This window comes from Oncorhynchus masou, chromosome 13, assembly GCF_036934945.1.
Source record: "Oncorhynchus masou masou isolate Uvic2021 chromosome 13, UVic_Omas_1.1, whole genome shotgun sequence".
In the NCBI taxonomy this organism is placed as follows: domain Eukaryota; kingdom Metazoa; phylum Chordata; class Actinopteri; order Salmoniformes; family Salmonidae; genus Oncorhynchus; species Oncorhynchus masou.
In genome coordinates this window covers 88,674,727-88,693,269 of record NC_088224.1, presented here as the reverse complement: position 1 = coordinate 88,693,269, position 18,543 = coordinate 88,674,727, and the positions used below count along the sequence as shown (strand labels likewise).

At 43.8% G+C, this 18,543-nt stretch overlaps 2 protein-coding genes across 2 annotated transcripts; one reads left to right on the top strand and one right to left on the bottom strand.

The window, feature by feature from the left end:
• The first annotated feature begins 1,061 nt into the window (after nucleotides 1-1,061).
• Nucleotides 1,062-4,706, top strand: LOC135553471 (extracellular calcium-sensing receptor-like). The gene is made up of 8 exons (XM_064985578.1): nucleotides 1,062-1,209; nucleotides 1,427-1,530; nucleotides 2,301-2,480; nucleotides 2,686-3,086; nucleotides 3,222-3,414; nucleotides 3,627-3,821; nucleotides 3,900-4,181; nucleotides 4,284-4,706. Exons 1-8 carry the CDS (start codon nucleotides 1,062-1,064, stop codon nucleotides 4,704-4,706), a joined length of 1,926 nt encoding a protein of 641 aa, XP_064841650.1.
• A 1,357-nt stretch (nucleotides 4,707-6,063) lies between these two features.
• LOC135551572 (extracellular calcium-sensing receptor-like) lies at nucleotides 6,064-10,559 on the bottom strand. The gene is made up of 9 exons (XM_064982778.1): nucleotides 10,348-10,559; nucleotides 9,644-9,938; nucleotides 9,375-9,461; nucleotides 8,859-9,125; nucleotides 8,239-8,445; nucleotides 7,813-8,085; nucleotides 7,439-7,666; nucleotides 7,070-7,193; nucleotides 6,064-6,977 (listed from the first exon to the last, which is right to left on the bottom strand). Exons 1-9 carry the CDS (start codon nucleotides 10,557-10,559, stop codon nucleotides 6,064-6,066), a joined length of 2,607 nt encoding a protein of 868 aa, XP_064838850.1.
• Nucleotides 10,560-18,543: the final 7,984 nt, after the last annotated feature.

Sequence of the window (18,543 nt, the reverse complement as noted above, 5' to 3'; positions counted from 1 at the left end):
TTGATAAAAGATGCAAGTGTTATTCAAAGAATTAAATATAAAGGTATCCTCTATGCAACCGCTGTGTCAGATTTCAAAAAAACTTTATGGAAAAGGAATAATCTGAGAACGGCGCTCAGTACCCAAAGAAATAGCCGCCATTTTGGCATCAGCAGAAGCTACAAAAAACACTATAAATATTCACTTACCTTTGAATATCTTCATCAGAAGGCAGTTCCAGGAATCCCAGGTCGACAATAAATGACTGATTTGTTCCATAAAGTTCCATAAAGGCCATCATTTAGCCACTTGTTGCTAGCTTGTTCAGCCCAGCATTCAATCCTCAAAAAGCACGAGCAATTCCTCCAGACAAAAACTCAAAAAGTTCCGTTACAGGTTGTAGAAACAAGTCAAATGATGTATGCAATCCATATTTAGGATGTTTTAAACATTAATCAGCAATAAGGTTCCAACCGGAGAATTTCATTGTCTGAAGAAACGCATTGGAACGGAAGAACACTCTCTCGTGACTTGAGACCGAGGCTTTTTGCCAGACCACCCACTCAAAGAGCTATTATGAGCCCCTCCTTTATAGTAACATCATACAACCAGAATCTAAAGACGATGACATCTTGTGGAAGCCCTAGGAAGTGCATGCACATCCATATCTAAGCTGAACTTCAAATGGCACTGTTTTGAAAATCGAGTTCTCACTTCCTGTTTGGATTTCTTCTCAGGTTTTTGTCTACCATATGAGTTCTGTTATACTCACAGACATAATTGAAACAGTTTTAGAAACTTCTGACTGTTTTCTATCCACCAGTAATAATAATATGCATATATTCCCATCTGGGGAAGAGTAGGAGGCAGTTTACTCTGGGCAGGCCTTTCATCCAAAAGTGAAAATGTTGCCCCCTAACCCCAACAGGTTTTAAGGAAGAGAAAGCAGCGAGATCAGGCGATGGCAATTTCCTCCTTTTATGGAGTTGAGAGCTGTCGGACATTTCCACCTGACCTAATTAAAGCGCCCCTGGCCCAGCTGAGTAAGTGGCAATGAATTAAAGGATTATTCCACCAACTCCATGGGCCTTCTCTACACAGGTAGTCATAGACGTTACCCCTTCCTGCTGCCGGGGATTCGGCTGGGCTACCGTATCCTGGACAGCTGTAATCAGCACCCCTGGAGCCTGCGAGGGGCACTGTCCCTGGTGTCAGGGGGGAACATCAGATGTGAAACTACAGAGATTTCTAACCTCAAAGGTGATTTTAACCACTAACCTCTACCTCATCTTTACCTAAAATTAAAATGCAATGAAATGTATTTGCAAAATACCAATAATATTGTGAAGACCCAACACTAAAAGGATATCAAATATTGTAGTTCATGTACTTGGTATCATGTTGTTCTGATTAAACATCCATGTTATGGGTATTCTGTCCTGTCCAGCACGGCCATCTAGTGCCTGTCCTGTTTCTCTGGTCATTGGTGATGCATCGTCCACTCAGACCATCATCCTGGCCAGGACCCTGGGGCCCCTCTCTGTGCCTGTGGTCAGTCTCTCTCCACACAACCAGGAAGTGCAATGGCTAGAGAAATTGCCATAATACTTTAATTCATCATATTTCAGATATATTATATGAGGGTATTTCATAAAAAAAATATTGATGTGATTGTGTCCTTAGTCTCTCTCTCAACAACCAGGTTATATACTGAGTGGACACAACTTTAGGAACACCTGCTCTTCTATGACATAGACTGACCCAGTGAATCCAAGTGAAAGCTAAGATCCCTTCTTGATGTCACTTGTTAAATCCACTTCAGTCAGTAAAGATGAAGGGGAGGAGACAAGTTAAAGGATTTAAAATATATTTTCTTAAGCCTTGAGAAAATTGAGACATGGATTGTGTATATTTGCCATTCAGAGGGTGAATGTGCAAGACAAAAGATTGTGAACGTGGTATGGTAGTAGGTGTCAGGCACACAGGTTTGTGTCAAGAACTGCAATGCAGCTGGGTTTTTCACACTCAAAAGTTACCCGTGTGTACCAAGAATGGTTCACCACATCCAACCAACTTGAAACAACTGTGGGAAGCATTGGAGTCAACATGGACCAGCATCCCTATGGAACGCTTTCGACACCTTGTAGAGTCCATGCCCCAACGAATTGAGGCTGTTTTGAGGGCAAATGGGGGTGCAACTCAAGGTGTTCTTAATGTTTTGTACACTCAGCTAGAAAGATTGTGATAATGCTTTAATGACTTATAATTCATCTGGTCTGTTATTTAGTGAGAAATGATTGATTCAATGGCGTTGTCCTCAGATCAGTTACCAGGCCAGCTGTGGCTGTCTCAGTGACAAACAGGAGTTCCCTAACTTCTTCAGGACCATCCCCAGTGATGTCTACCAGGCCCTCACCATGGCCCGGCTCACCTGGCTCTTGGGATGGACCTGGGTCGGGGCTATTGCTGTAGACAATGACTACGGTCGTCTGGCCATACAGGTGTTTCTTTATTTGACTTCAAATTTTGTTTACGACTTTATAAATTCTTCCTCAGTTTACAGAAAAAGAACTGCAGAATTTAATTTACATCACAAAACAATTGTATAGAAAACTGTATTTTGTTTATTTACAGTATCTCGAATACTGGATACTTAAAAAATATATTTTCATCAACTTAGTATCAGTATTGTGACAATTTTCTCAGGTGTTTGAGGAGGAGATTCGGGGGACGGGGGTGTGCCTGGCGTTCTTTGAGACCCTCAACCGGGCGAACCTGGTGAGGGATGTGAAGCGAGCAGCAGATATGGTCCAGGCCTCGACAGCGCGGGTGATCCTGGTCTTCCTCTGGTACACTGACATGGGGGCCTTACTCCTGGAGCTGGGGAGGAGAAACGTGACGGACAGGCAGTTTCTGGCCAGTGAGGCATGGAACACCAGCGGACAACTCCTACGAAACCCCGCCCTCTTTAACGTCGCTCAGGGCGTCGTGGGTGTGGCTATCCGCAGTGCACCTATTCCTGTCTTTGAGGCCCACCTACGAAGTCTCAACCCCTCTCGTCGTCCCGGAGATGTCCTGTTGAAGGAACTCTGGGAAACGGTGTTTGGGTGTAGCCCTGGAGCAGCACATGGACACGGCACATCTCTGCTCCCCTCTCCCCTTCCTCCAACCCCCTCTGTGTCACTACCACACACCCCTCCTCCCACCTCCAGTTCCCCTCGTCCACGCCTGGCCTCCTGCAGTGGTGCAGAGACTCTGGAGGGGATACAGAGCCCCTTCACAGACACCTCCCAGCTGAGAATAACCTATAACGTGTACCTGGCTGTGTATGCTGCAGCCCACGCCCTCCACAGCCTGCTGTCCTGCCCCCAGAGACACAGCCCTACCTGGGGCAGCAGCTTCACCTCCCTTCCTTACAACATCAGCCCAGCGGAGGTACTCTCATCTATTGCCAGTGTTAATTAGACATGATTTGCAAACACTTAAATAAATCAGGGGGGGAATTGGTCATGCCAGTGTAATATTTCTTTGTAATTTAATATCAATAAATATTCATGTTCACTTAACAGTCACTATGGGGATATGTTTTGAGTTATTACATCATATTAACAGTGTAATGGTCATGATTGTGTCTCCTCTCCTCCAAGCTGTTACAGCACCTGAACCAAGTTAACTTCACCACTCCACTTGGGGAGCCGTTCTACTTCCGGGGTGCAGACGTCCCTGCTGTGTATGACCTTGTGAACTTCATGGGCATCACCCTGACCACTGTTGCCGTGTGCGTCGCTGTGGCAACAGTGGCTGTGTTTGTGTTCTTTGTGTACCACGGCAACACCCCTCTGGTAAGAGCTTTAATAAAGTGTTGAATGGGATCTTATTGAGAATTCTTATACGGTACCATGTGCGTGTGACCCTTCCAGGTGCGGGCCAACAACTCAGAGCTGAGCTTCCTGCTTCTCCTCTCACTCAAGCTCTGCTTCCTGTGTTCATTGGTGTTCATTGGCCGTCCCTCTGTGTGGGCGTGTCGGATCCGCCAGGCAGCATTTGGGGTCATCTTCGTTCTCTGCCTCTCCTGCCTCCTGGTCAAGACCATCGTGGTTCTGGCTGTGTTCCGCTCAGCCAGGCCCGGTGCGGGGCAGCTGATGAGGTGTTTTGGACCCGTTCAGCAGAGAGGGAGTGTCTTCCTCTTTACCAGTGTTCAGGTGAGCGCTTTAACATTGAAATAACTTCAAGTCACCTAACTGAATTAATCAGTCATCTATAAGATATTTAAATTGTGTTTGTAATTGTGTTTGTAAACGCAGGTGATCATCTGTGCCGTGTGGCTGTCCATGAGCCCTCCCCTGCCTTACCGTGACATAGGCCTCAAGGGGTCAAAGGTCATCCTGGAGTGTGAAGTGGGCTCTGTGGTTGGCTTCTCTCTAGTCCTGGGCTACATCGGCCTGCTGGCCTCCCTCCGTCTCCTCTTAGCCTTCCTGGCCAGGAAACTCCCAGACAACTTCAACGAGGCCAAGTTCATCACCTTCAGCATGCTGATCTTCTGTGCAGTGTGGATCTCCTTCGTCCCTGCCTACATCAGCTCTCCTGGTAGATACTTAGACGCTGTGGAGATATTCGCCATCTTAGCTTCCAGCTTTGGGTTACTGCTATGCATCTTCGCTCCGAAGTGTTACATCATCTTCCTGAGACCAGAGAGAAACACCAAGAAACACATGATGTCCAAATAGAAACCAGCAAGAAACACATGATGTCCAATTTAGAAACCACCAAGAAATATATCATGTCCAAATATATTCTTCATTGTGTTTAATTAATAACACCATCTCAGTATTGTTTTGTATGGTAAAACCTTAAATAATTACATGATACATTGTATAATACTTATCAGCAAGTTACATATTTAACAGACAATACCTAAAGTTGATGGACACAAATGAACAGGACTTTTCTTCCCTGCTTGGAGTGTATGTTTCTACTGGTTCAAAAGTGAGTCAGCAGTGACTCATGGTTCAGTCAACAGTGAATCAATAGTTAGTCAATAGTGAATCAACACTTAGTAAGTCTTCCTCTAAATCACAATATGACTCTTCTTTTCAATAGACTTTAATGACATCCATTTCTCCGCTGAATGTCAGTTCCTAAAACAAATCAGTTCAATTAGATATGGTTAATGAAAAATGTTGTTTTATCCTTTCACATTTTATGAGGTGTATAATTCTCTATTCCAATATGACACAGTTTCCTGAAATTTTAATAAAGTATTTCGCCCAATTTCAACTGTTCAATAAAAACACATTCAAGCAACTCCTTTCAGGTCAACCTGTTTTATTAAATGAAAATGTGCATTAATGAATAATTGATGAATGGGTGAATAAGTGTGGCAGCAGAATCCTTGAGAAGGAACAGGGAACTTAAGCTGTTCCACACAATGTGATGATTAAATTGAAAGCTTTTCGATGCAGAAACACACTCATCGGGGATAACCTATCCCATAGAAGATTAAAGCCACACACACAGACAAATTAAATACATTCAAAGCCTACTTAACAGGCCAAGGAAATAATATTTAGTCACAGAACATCATAATTCTAATCAATAACATGCTACTACACATCACTAGAGTGCTAACAAAACAATAAAATCTCTTTGATTTAATTTAATTTATTGTCATCAAACTACAAACAGAAGTGAAACAAAAAGGAGCTACTACAAACTATTTGAGACCATCAAACTCTGTTACTATACATTTCTCCTTTCCTTTCTTTGCATGACAGAGTGTGAAGCAAATCCCTAGCAGGCATAGTACCTCCACCTAGTGTTCAAATTTCAGATCAGCACAGAGGACATGAAGAAGACAAGGAGAGGAATCCACTGTAAACTGCTGTTATGGTATTGAGCCTATGGGAGAATCTCAATTACATTTCCGTGGTTCCTCATGTCCTCTCTCCTCGGTCTCCTTTTCAAAACCCAATGAATGAGAAGTTTAGATATCCCGCCCCTCCTGACCTTCTAATCTAATTGGTTTTGAGATGAAAGCGAGGAGAGAGGACGTGAGAAATCAAGGAAATGGAACGAAGATTCTCCCTATGTCTTGGTTGAGGCCCGGCCCATCAGAGCCTTCTTGGTGTTCCTCTCTGGCCTCAGCAGGATGATGTAACACTTTGGGCCGAACAGCGCCACCAGGATGCCAAAGCTGGAAGCTAAGATGGCGAATATCTCCACAGCATCTGCATACTTCCCAGGAGAGCTGATGTAGGCAGGGACAAAGGAGATCCACACAGCACAGAAGATCAGCATGCTGAAGGTTATGAACTTGGCCTCGTTGAAGTTGTCTGGAAGATTCCTGGCCAGGAAAGCCAAGAGGAAGCTAAGGAACGCCAGGAGGCCGATGTAGCCTAACAACGCTCCGAACCCTGCTACCGACCCCACCACACACTCATATACAATCTTATCATTATGGTAGCGCATGTTTTTGTGTGGAGTTGGAGAGGCTGAAACCAGCCAGGCTGTGCAGATAGCAGCCTGGAATGAGGTGAGAACCAGGACTGTTCCTCTCTGCTGCCCAGCACCAAACCACTTCAGGCTTGCCTTCCCCCCAGGCTTAGAGGTCCTGAACACAGCCAGCACCACCATTGTCTTCACCAGTATACAGGAGACACAGAGAACAAAGCTGATACCAAATGCTGCATGCCTCAGCTGACATGTCCACAGCCGGGGCCGGCCAATGAACAGCAGCGAGCACAGGAAGCAGAGTTTGAGTGACAGAAGAAGCAGGAAGCTGAGCTCAGAGTTGTTGGCCTTGACAACAGGCGTGTTCCGGTAGTGGGTGAAGATTCCGAGGACCAGTGCACAGATGAGGGCTCCTAACAACGAGGCGGTCATCAAGGAGATGCCCAGGGATTCCTGGTAGGAGAGGAACTCAACCCCCTTAGGGATGCAGAGGTCACGCTCCGGGCTGGACCAGAAGTCCTCTGGACATTTCAAGCACTCGGCCGAGTCTGACAGAAAGACAGACAAAGAAAATGTGGACAACCTTTTCATCAGCCTCAAACCACCCTCAAATTCTTTAAATGACATTAATTTCACTGACCTGTGGTGTTGCTGACCTCTCCCTCAGCACAGGAGATGCAGTCGAAGCAGCAGACAGGCTCCCCCTTCTTCCTGGCTACACGGGTGCCTGGGGGACAGCTCTCACTGCACACTGATCGTGGAGGCTGTAAGGATGAAGGACGAGGGGTCATTTAACCTTTTTTAAATAGGCAAGTCAGTTAAAGAACAAATTCTTATTTACAATGACGTCCTAGGTAGGGAGAATGTAAGACTTTTATACGCCCATATTTATACTCCCATATTTACACACCCATATTTAATGCTTCTTTGCACTACATTGGTATAAGTTCACACTGTTTCTGTTGCAGTAGTGAAATATGCTCTGTAGCTATATAACTCTACAAATAACCTTTCTTGACTCAAAGTTCCAGAAAATTCTGTCCTCGTCCAGTGTGAGCTCTTGTCCTGCGGGGGCTGATTCGTCAATCACACCCACATTCTCCACCTGAACACTCCCGTCCTGGAGCCACGCCCAGTTCAGGATGTCATAGATGGCCAGGGCGTCCCCGTTGTCATCGAAAGAAACACGATCGCCAAACCCTGTGGTGAAGTTAACCCTCTCCAGGTAATGGACCAGCTGGTCAGAGGAGGGGGATGGAGGGATGGAGAGAACAGAGGGAAGAGAGGAAAGAGGAGGAGATTATGTAGAGAAAAGACAGTATGAAGTCAGGGGGCTTTACTTAGAAAACAGTGCTTGTGTGCTTGAGTATGAATATATTTCACCTGCCAGTGCTCCAGTCTCTCTAGGCTGGCACAGCGGTTCCCACTGAAAGGTCCTCTCCCTGGCACACACTGCAGAAGGTCATGTAGGGCATGGGCCAGGGCGTACACTGCCTTATACACGTTATACTCCGGCCTGAGCTCAGACACGTCCCCACAGTTGGTCTCCACATCCCTCAGGTCTTCCTGCCCTGTACATACATCACCCCCAGCCTCCACCCAACCTGCTGGGGGCTCCAACCTGCACCCAAACACAGCCTCCCAGAACTGTCTCACCTTATCAGAACAGAGAAAGGAATGTTTTAGAGGGACACTAGTTTTTTTCTTCTGTATTGTAGAATTTATAGGCAAAGTAGCCCTTTAAATGTTTTAAACATAATGTATAAAGTAATTAAATACATTGTTGGAGTTAAAAGACAACTACTTCACCATGTTGTTTCCAGGGTTATTGTCAGGTTGGTCGTTGGGGCGGATGCTAAGCAGGAAGTCCCTGAGGCCGGGAATCTCTCCACGACGGATGGCGATGCCCAGGGTACCCCCCAGGTAGGGCATGAGACGGGGGGTGTGAAACACAGAGGAGGTGGTCCAGGCTTCACTGGCGATCCACTGGAGACCCTTCACATTCTGCACCACCACCTTGTAAAACGGGATTTATATATTATAATCAGACCACCCCAATGGTAATACGCTGTAACACTTTTATACACTGTTGTTTGTGAGAGTAACATCCTACAGCTGTTATGGCTGTAATAATGTCTGTAGAATGCATTTGATGATAAAACATACTTACTAATACTGTGATGTGTGGTTGTCCCCCCCTAGATATCTTAATAAATGGACACACTTACTGTCCAGGGACACCGATATGTAAAATATATGCACACATCACTGACTGTGATGTCTTTGGATAAAAGCATCTGCTAAATGGTATTACTGATATTATTATTATGATGTGTAAATTTCTCTGGATTAGAGTCTCTGAAACTAAAATGTGAATGTATTGTAAGAGTCATTGTAAATCAACTGTCAAGATAAAATCATCTCTGAACCTCATCCACCAGAGGGAGCAGGTAGGCCTCGTTGGAGAACACCACCACCACGCGAGCAGAGGAGCTCTTGATCTCTCCCACAATCCTCTGCAGCTCTGTGGGGCGGTTGTCTTTGGGCAGGACCTGGGAATAGGCCACACAGCCCCCTGACTCAGCCAGGCTTGAGTGGAAGGACCGGGCAGCATGAACTCCGTAGTCATCATCACTGAACAGAAGTCCCACCCAGGTCCAACCCAACCGACGTAGGATCTGGATCATGGCTCGCACCTGAGATCACATCAACAGAGATTAGACATTACTAGTTTTAATACAGAGACTGGAGAGTATAGAGACATCAACTTAAACTAAATACATTATTTTTGTCACCTTTTATTTAACCTTATCTCAGATTTTTTATTTTTTTAACCTCTTATTTAACTGTAATGCCGTTACACAGCATAAAGTGTATAGTGAGTATACATGGGAGCTGACGGTTCACTGTGTAATCATGTCATTGTAGCCTTCTCAGAGACAGACCTGGAAGGCGTCACTGGGGATGGTTCTGAAGAAGGATGGATATTTTCCCCGGTCGCTCAGACAGGAACACGTGGCGTAATGACTCACCTGAGGGAGAGAAATATACAATGATTCATTTGTTATTCTTCAATGAATAAATATAATTGAAATGTTTCATGCCTTGACACATTTAAGACCTAAACATGCTGTTTCTCACTCAAAGTGTGCTTTTGGAATAAAAGAAGGACATTTCCAATAATGATGTCATCTTTCTATTCTTTCTGATTTACCATGGGAACCCGGAACAGCCCTAGGACACTGGAGATGGCGATGGAGTTTGTGGACCCTGGGTCTCCCACAATCCCTAGCACCGGGGGTGACCCAGAACAATTCTCATCCAATAAGAACTCTTTCTCTGTCCCACTGGCCAATGACATGGCAGCACGGAGCGATACTCCCAACTTCTGGCAGTCGTCATAGAGCTGGTATCCGAGCTTGATGTTTGGCAGAAGGTCAGGGTCTCTGTTGATCTCATCTACAGCAAACGCCATAGTCTGGGCCTGCTGGAAACCACAACTGGTAAAACTGAAAAGGAACATTCAATCAATTTGTAAATGTTTTAAATCGCTCTAGAGGTGTTGAACCCTGTGCACCTCTTAAGTGGTGTGTGAGAGAGTGTTGTCATAAGGAGAGGAGAAAACAAGTTACTTTTGTCAAGGATAGATAATGAAATAGCTTTATCTTAAAGGTAAATTTGCTTAGAAAACAGGAATAATGATAGAAAACAATGGAATACACACAATTTATTCACAGATATTTTGAAACCGCAATGTACTATTCACCAATGTAACAGGAACCCAGTAGGTCTCCGGCACCAGGGTTGGTTAACACTGATCATAGTGAGGCTTCTTATAGTAGGGATGTCTATCTGTCCTTTTTAGGAGAGGTGCAGACACACATCCAGTCCAGTCCAGTCCAGTAGATGAATACTCACCCCTCACAGTAGAGCTGCTGGGGTTCTGATGTGAAAGACAGCTCTGGGAACACAGTGAAGTAGTGGACCTCAAACAGACCTCCCAGAATCACATCACCCTTCTGGTACATCCCATTCAGACTGAAATGCTCCCGCAGACGACAGGACGAGGAAGTGGACGAGGCAGAGGAGTCGTTCAATAGAAGGCTCAGAGATGACGAGTTCAGTATCATGACTATAGATAGGTAAAGGTTAATGTATTGCCTGACCCTCATAGCTGTACTCATAGCTGTCTCTCCCCCCCTCTCTCTTTCTTACTCTCTCTTTTATAGTGTCATTGGAGGTTGACACTATATGGCAGGGAGTGGAGTGGCAGGGGGTGGCAGGGGGAGGGAGTTGGGGCGAGGTGGCGGGGGAATGCGGGGTGGGGTAGGGGAGGCAGGGGAGGGTTGTTAGGGGGGGGCGGTCAGATTCGCAGGTAGGAGATGAGACGTGGGAGTGTCAGAGAAAGACAATATATGAACTGTTGCCACACAAAAAGGGAAACCAGTGAAGAACAAATACCATTCTAAATACATATTCATGTTTATTTATTTTCCCTTTTGTACTTTAACTATTGGCACATCGTTACAACACCGTATATGGACATAATATGAAGTATGTAATGTCTCTGTTCCTTTGAAAAGTTTGTGATTTTAATGTCAGATTTTTTTCTCTCACTTTTGTTCATAATCAATTTAATTTGCTTTTTGTGGCCATATGATTCCCATGCCAATAAATCCCTTTGAATTTAAATGAAAGATTTATTACACACCAAGTTATTCCACCATGAGTCCTGTAGGGGAACTGTTTTTCTCCCTCTTTCGCTTCCTCTTCCTCTCCCTCTCAATCTCTTCCTCTCCCTCTCCCTCTCTCCATCTTTCTCTCTCTCTAACTCCCTTTCTCTCTCTCCCTCTCCCTCTCTCCCCCTCTCTCCGTCCTTCACAGATGTACCAGTTTATTGCTTGGTATCTGTTAAGGGTTCTCTAGCTCCAGGCTAATAATGAGGTTGTGATGAATTGAGAGACACACAAACACAAATCAAAATAAAATCTAATTTGATTGGTTGCATACACATATTTTGCTAAATGTTATTGTGGGTGTAATGAAATGCTTATATTCCAACAGCGCAGTAATAGATAACAATACAAAACAATTAATGCAACAACAACAACAAGGAATTAAGAAATATACAAATATTAGATCAAGCAATGTCAAAAATAGTGTGAATGAAATGTGTGTTTGAATATTATGGACAATATATTAATACAAAATGTTGTGTACAGGCCTCCTGAGTGGTCTGAGGTGCTGCTTTTCAGTGCTTGTGGCGTCACTACAGATCCGGGTTCGATCCTAGGCTGTGTCACAATGGGCTGTAACAGGGAGTCTCATCGGGCAAGGCACAATTGGCCCTGCGTCTACCGTGTTACGGGATTTTTTGGCCTGGGGGGGGGTCTTAACTTGGCTCATCGCGGGCCGGTTGATTGTAGGCTGACTTAGGACATCAGTTGAATGGTGTTTCATCCCGCACATTGGTGCAGCTGGCTTAAGCGGGCGAGTGAATATGCATATCCTTGCTACAGGCAGTTAGATTTGGGTATGTCCTTTTAGGTGAAAATTGAAAAAAAGAGTACGATTCTTAATAGGGTAAGATTCTTACCCTCTACAAGATGGGTGCCCCTAAACCGGGACACTTGTTGCTAATGTTCACTAATGTAACTTGAATGACGTTGTATAGAACAGACAACTTTCCGGGACATAGACATGACATATGGGCAGAAAGCTTAAATTCTTGTTAATCTAACTGTAGTGTCCAATTTACAGTAGCTATTACAGGGAGAAAATACCCTGCTATTGTTTGAGGAGAGGGCACAACAACAAAACACTTTTATCATAGAAACTGGTTTGATACATTCACCTCTGAAGGTAAATAATGTACTTACATTCAGTAATCTTGCTCTGACTTGTCATCCTGAGGGTCCCAGAGATAAATTGTAGCATTTGTTTGATAGAATCAATTTGTATGTTCAAATGTAGGAACTGGGATCTACAGTTTGACCCCACTGCTGTCTCTGGCTCCACACCCACCCCGCCCGGCCATCTAGATTTGTGAAAGTCAGTGTATAAGCTAATGATCTGTCATGTATGACATTTCTGGGAGTGTGTAAACTAAAAAATATATATTACCATATCATTTTTGTATGTTCTCTATAGTTCAGTACCTGAACAAGTATCAATTGACCAATTTGGCAGATTTTGGCTAACACCTGGCAGCCTTGATACAACATATTGTGCAGTAATGTAATTCTTCACTGGATTAGTCTGAAACATTGTACACACACTGGTGCCATCTGGTGGCCAACATTTAAATGACACCTAGACTCCTATCTGAAAGTATGGCCTTTCTCTTGCATTTCAAAGATGCATGTTTTTCATTGTATTCTCTTTTACCAGATCTAATGTGTTATATTCTCATACATTAATTTCATATTTCCACAAACTTCAAAGTGTTTCCTTACAAATAGTAACAAGAATATTAATATGCATATTGAAGAAGTGTGGTTTGGCATGTCATTTTTTGGAGGTGTGTGTGTTTGTGTGTGTGTGTATGTGTGAGTGTGTGTGTTTGTGTGAGTGTGTGTGTGCGTGTGTGTGTGTGTTGTTGGCCTGCCTCCATATCCCATTAGGGTGTCAATGAAAGGTGTTTGATCTGGTCTGTATTATGTATTACCCAGTGATGCTTTCCCCTGTGGGGTGTAAACTGTGATAATCTTCCCTGTGGGTGTAAACCGTGATGCTGTGGGGTGTAAACTGTGATGCCATTCTCTGTGGGTTGTAAACTGTGATGCCATTCTCTGTGGGTTGTAAACTGTGATACTGTGGGTGTAAACTGTGATGCCGTGGGATGTAAACTGTGATGCTGTGGGGTGTAAACTGTGATGCTGTGGTATGTAAACTGCGATGCTGTGGGGTGTAAACTGTGATGCTGTGGGGTGTAAACTGTGATTCTGTGGGATGTAATCTGTGATGTTGTAGGGTGTAAACTGTGACACTGTGGGGTTTAAACTGTGACGCTGTGGGGTGTACACCATGATTCTGTGGGGTGTAAACGGTGACACTGTGGGAGTGTAAACTGTCACTTTGATGGACACTCCCATTTACTTCCCATGCTGTTGTCACTGTGCGTTTGTTTCTGTGCATGTGTTTCCATCCTCTTTCCCCATTCTACTCTATGCCTCTTCCCCCATTCTACTCTCTGCCTCTTTCCCCATTCTACTCTATGCCTCTTCCCCCATTCTACTCTCCGCCTCTTTCCCCATTCTACTCTATGCCTCCTCCCCCATTCTACTCTCTGCCTCTTTCCCCATCCCACTCTATGCCTCTGCCCCCATTCTACTCTATGTCTCTTTCCCCATTCTACTCTATGCCTCTTTCCCCATTCTACTCTATGCCTCTTCCCCCATTCTACTCTATGCCTCTTTCCCCATTCTCTTTTATTCTAACCTTTGCCTCTTCCCCATTCTACTCTATGCCTCTTTCCCCATTCTACTCTCTTTCCCCTATCTTCCCCATTCTACTCTATGTCTCTTTCCCCATTCTACTCTATGCCTCTTTCCCCATTCTACTCTATGCCTCTTCCCCCATTCTACTCTCTGCCTCTTTCCCCATTCTACTCTATGCCTCTTTTCCCATTCTACTCTATGCCTCTTTCCCCATTCTACTCTATGCATTCTACTCTATGCCTCTTTTCCCATTCTACTCTATGCATCTTTCCCCATTCTACTCTATGCCTCTTTCCCCATTCTACTCTATGCCTCTTCCCCCATTCTATTCTAAGCCTCTTTCCCCATTCTACTCTATCCCTCTTCCCCCATTCTACTCTCTGCATCTTTCCCCATTCTAACCTTTGCCTCTTCCCCCATTCTACTCTATGCCTCTTTCCCCATTCTACTCTATCCCTCTTTCCCCATTCTACTCTCTGCCTCTTTCCCCATTCTACTCTATGCCTCTTCCCCCATTCTACTCTATGCCTCTTTCCCCATTCTACTCTATGCCTCTTTTCCCATTCTAACCTTTGCCTCTTCCCCCATTCTACTCTATGCCTCTTTCCCCATTCTACTCTGTGCCTCTTTCCCCATTCTACTCTATCCCTCTTCCCCCATTCTACTCTATGCCCCTTTCCCCATTCTACTCTATGCCTCTTCCCCCATTCTACTCTATGCCTCTTCCCCCATTCTACTCTATGCCTCTTTCCCCATTCTACTCTATGCCTCTTCCCCCATTCTACTCTATGCCTCGTTCCCCATTCTACTCTATGCCTCTTTCCCCATTCTAACCTTCGCCTCTTCTCCCATTCTACCCTATGCCTCTTTATCCATTCCACTCTGCCTCTTCCCCCATTCTACTCTATGCCTCTTTCCCCATTCTACTCTGTGCCTCTTTCCCCATTCTACTCTCTGCATCTCTCCCCATTCTACGCTATGCCTCTTTCCCCATTCTAACCTTTGCTTCTTCCCCCATTCTGCTCTATGCCTCCTCCTCCATTCTAATTACATGTTGTAATTTATTGCTGGAAATGCCCAATTGACTGGCCCGTTGAACTCGGGATGGCCGGGCAGTGATAATGGTTCCTCTCCATCGCTCGTTGGTGCATTGAGAGAGAAGTGGAACTTTGTCATTTTTTAAAGATTTTGTGAAAAACGTCCAAAATACCAGGTGAGCCCCCTATTGGGGGGTGCTCCCTACCCAGCCATGGACCCCTTGCACCCCCATAAAGGCATTAAAAAACAGTTAAAATATTTGCTCCTAGTAACCTGTTCACATTACCAGGTGCACTGCTGTCCATTTGCAATGTCTTACAATAGGCATTTACCATCACGGATTTGACATGTTCTAATATACTGCAGAAATGCCCAATTGACTGGCCCGTTGAACTCGGGATGGTCGGGCAGTGATAGTGGTTCCTCTCCATCGCTGGTGTTGATTTCAACCTGTCAATTTTGGTGATGGTTCCTCACAGTTTAAACTTATTGAAAACGGACAAAAGTCAGCGTCCATCAGTCAAGAAGATATCTCTCTGACACCAAACTGATACAAACTGACACCAAACCCATTTTTTCCAACTCGTTTAGAAACCAACAATCACGTTTCAGAGCCGGCCCAAAATTCACAGAGCCTTCAATTTAAACCATAATAAAAAATTAAAACACGCAGTTACCTTCTAGCTGCGGGTCCAGTTCTGACATTGTGTGTAGGCCTGGCTGAGGCAACCCCGAGTTTTGGCTCGATAGGTAATTCGGAGCCCTAGCCACGACCTTAATTAGTGCTGAAAGTTCACTTTTTCCGGGCTTTGCTACGATGTCCCTGAATGAGCTTTCGGACAGAAACTTTAGAGTCCGTCTAGGGCCGATGCAAATCCAATGCACCTATTCTTGTGATTCTGGGACTTTTCTAAATGTCGTCATTTTCGCATTGATCAAAATGAATTGAAGTCATTGCAAATGGACAAGGTTGTTTCTCGGCCTGAGAACCTTCTAGAGTTACATAACTCACAGTGCACTATCGAATTAAGCTCTAGAACATGTAAATAAAGTTTCTGAGCTCTAGGTCTGACAGTTGTTTGATAGATCGAACGCAGGTAACTATTGCAGGCTCGGTCTCTGTAAGCCTCGCACTGTGTCAATCCCCATTGACTGTGTGTGTGTGTGTGTGTGTCTGTGTGTGAGTTCAGAAAATCTTCACGAAGATCTCCAAAACCCGCCTTAACTAATTTGTCTGAACACGCTGCAGATGGATCTATAAAATATAATAATTCTTTAACCATTACCGAACTGACATTGAATGATTTCTCATAAACTACATTAGATAAATGGCTGGTTCTTTTTTTCCTTACACCATAGGTTCATGTACTTTGATGTGAAGCAGTCAATTAGCGCTCTATTACTGTTTTTAACCTTTAATCCCAGAAAATGTGCCTTAACCTTTTATGGCTGCAGGGACAGTATTGAGTAGCTTGGATGAAAAGGTGCCTATATCAAACGGCCTGCTCCTCAGTCAGAGTTACTAATATTTGCATGTTATTATTAGCATTGGATAGAAAACACTCTGAAGTTTCTAAAACTGTTTGAATTATGTCTGTGAGTATAACAGAACTCAAATTGCAGGAAAAAACCTGAGAAATTCCACTTCCTGTTTGTATTTATTCTGGGGGTGGCAGATTTTCAACCAAGCTCTTATTGAAATTACAGCGAGTTATGGATGCGTTTTCAATTCCTACCCCTTCCACTAGATGTCAACAGTCAATAGAACTTTTTCTGATGACTCTAATGTGAAGGGGGGTCGAATGAGACAGGATATAGTCACCACTGCCACGAGTTGACCATGCTTTCACCATGCACGTTCACAGGGGAAGGACCTGCGTTCCACCAGTCATTCTAATTCTCCGGTTGGAAGGCTATTCAAGATATATGTAAACAACATTCTAAAGATTGATTCATTACATCGTTTGACATGATTCTACTGACTGTTACGGAACTTTTGGACATTTCGTCATGTCATAATGGATGCGCTTTGTGACTTTGGAGTTGTTTACCAAACGCGCTAACCAAAGTAGCTAATTGGACATAAATAACGGACATTTTCGAACAAATCAAGCATTTATTGTGGACCTGGTATTCCTAGGACTGCATTCTGATGAAGTTCACCAAAGGTAAGCAAACATTTATCATGCATTTTCTGGTTTCTGTTGACTCCAACATGGCGGCTAATTTGGCTACTGTTCTGAGCTCCGTCTCAGATTATTGCATGGGTTGCTTTTTCTGTAAACTTTATTTGAAATCTGACACAGCGGTTGCATTAAGGAGAGGTATATTTATAATTCCATGTGTATAACTTGTATTATCATCTACATTTATGATGAGTATTTCTGTTGAAACGATGTGGCTATGGAAAATCACTTGATGTTTTTGGAACTAGTGAATCTAATACGCCAATGTAAACTCACTTTTTTGATAAAAATATGGACTTTATCAAACAAACATGCATGTATTGTGTAACATGAAGTCCTATGAGTGTCATCTGATGAAGATAATTCAAGGTTAGTGATTAATTTTATCTCTATTTCTGCTTTTTGTGAATGCTATATTTCGCTGGAAAATGGCTGTGCTTATTAAGATTTGGTGGAGACCTAACATAATCGTTTGTAATGCTTTTGCTGAAAAGCATATTTGAAATCGGACACTTTGGTGGGATTAACAACAAGATGAATTTTAAAATTCTATAAAACACGTATGTTTTAGGAATTGTAATTATGAGATTTCTGTGGTTTGAATTTGGCGCCCTCTACTTTCACTGGTAGTTGTCATATCGATCCCGTTAGCGGGATTGCAGCCATAACAAGCTAACTCAAAAAGCGTTGAGGCCTTGATGACATCTTGTTTCTGGGATAAAAGCCCATTAGGCCAAACCTGTGCTCACCGAGTTTCGTCTAAAAACTAAAACTTAAACTGAAATTAAATGTCCGAGAGACTCTATTGGATGACTCCCGGAAGATCCGGCACTGGGGCACAACCGAGTCCATCGGCCTATTTTAATAACACTCGCGGACGTCTAGTCATGGACCTTAGATTCGCAAAATGGAGATCCTCATTAACCATATGGGTAATGCCATCGGTGTCCCTTATGTAGGAAATGAACGAGTCTGCTGTTTATGCTAATGCACAGGATTGACCCAACGTTGCTATTGACGCATATCCCAAGGTCGTTATCCTCTCTGGGATAGGGGGCAGTATTTTGACATCCAGATGAAAAGTGTGCCAAAAGTAAATTGCCTGTTACTCAGGCCCAGAAGCAAGGATATGCATATAATTGGTCGATTTTGATAGAAAAAACTCTAAAGTTTCCAAAAATGTTAAAATAATGTCTGTGAGTATAACAAACCGATTTGGCAGGCGAATACCAGACAAAAACCCATCCAGGAAGTGGGATTTTTTTTATGTCTGTAGTTTTCCATTGACTCCCTATACCATCTCCAATGACTTAGGACTCAGATTGCACTTCCTATGGCTTCCACTAGATGTCAACAGTCTTCAGAAATTGTTTCAGGCTTGTTTTCTGAAAAAACAAGGGAGTAAGACCACTCTGAGTAAGTGGACCCTGGGAAGTCACAAAGCTGTTTGC

Excerpts from the sequence above, each read along its gene's own strand:
- LOC135551572 (XM_064982778.1), bottom strand. The coding sequence starts at position 10,559 with ATGATACTGAACTCGTCATCTCTGAGCCTTCTATTGAACGACTCCTCT. Across the intron at positions 9,126-9,374 it reads TCCCCAGTGACGCCTTCCAG|GTGCGAGCCATGATCCAGAT; the intron begins GTCTGTCTCTGA and ends ATGTGATCTCAG. Across the intron at positions 8,446-8,858 it reads TGCTCCCTCTGGTGGATGAG|GTGGTGGTGCAGAATGTGAA; the intron begins GTTCAGAGATGA and ends CCGTTTTACAAG.
- LOC135553471 (XM_064985578.1), top strand. The coding sequence starts at position 1,062 with ATGGGCCTTCTCTACACAGGTAGTCATAGACGTTACCCCTTCCTGCTG. Across the intron at positions 1,531-2,300 it reads GGCCCCTCTCTGTGCCTGTG|ATCAGTTACCAGGCCAGCTG; the intron begins GTCAGTCTCTCT and ends CGTTGTCCTCAG. Across the intron at positions 3,822-3,899 it reads ACCACGGCAACACCCCTCTG|GTGCGGGCCAACAACTCAGA; the intron begins GTAAGAGCTTTA and ends TGACCCTTCCAG.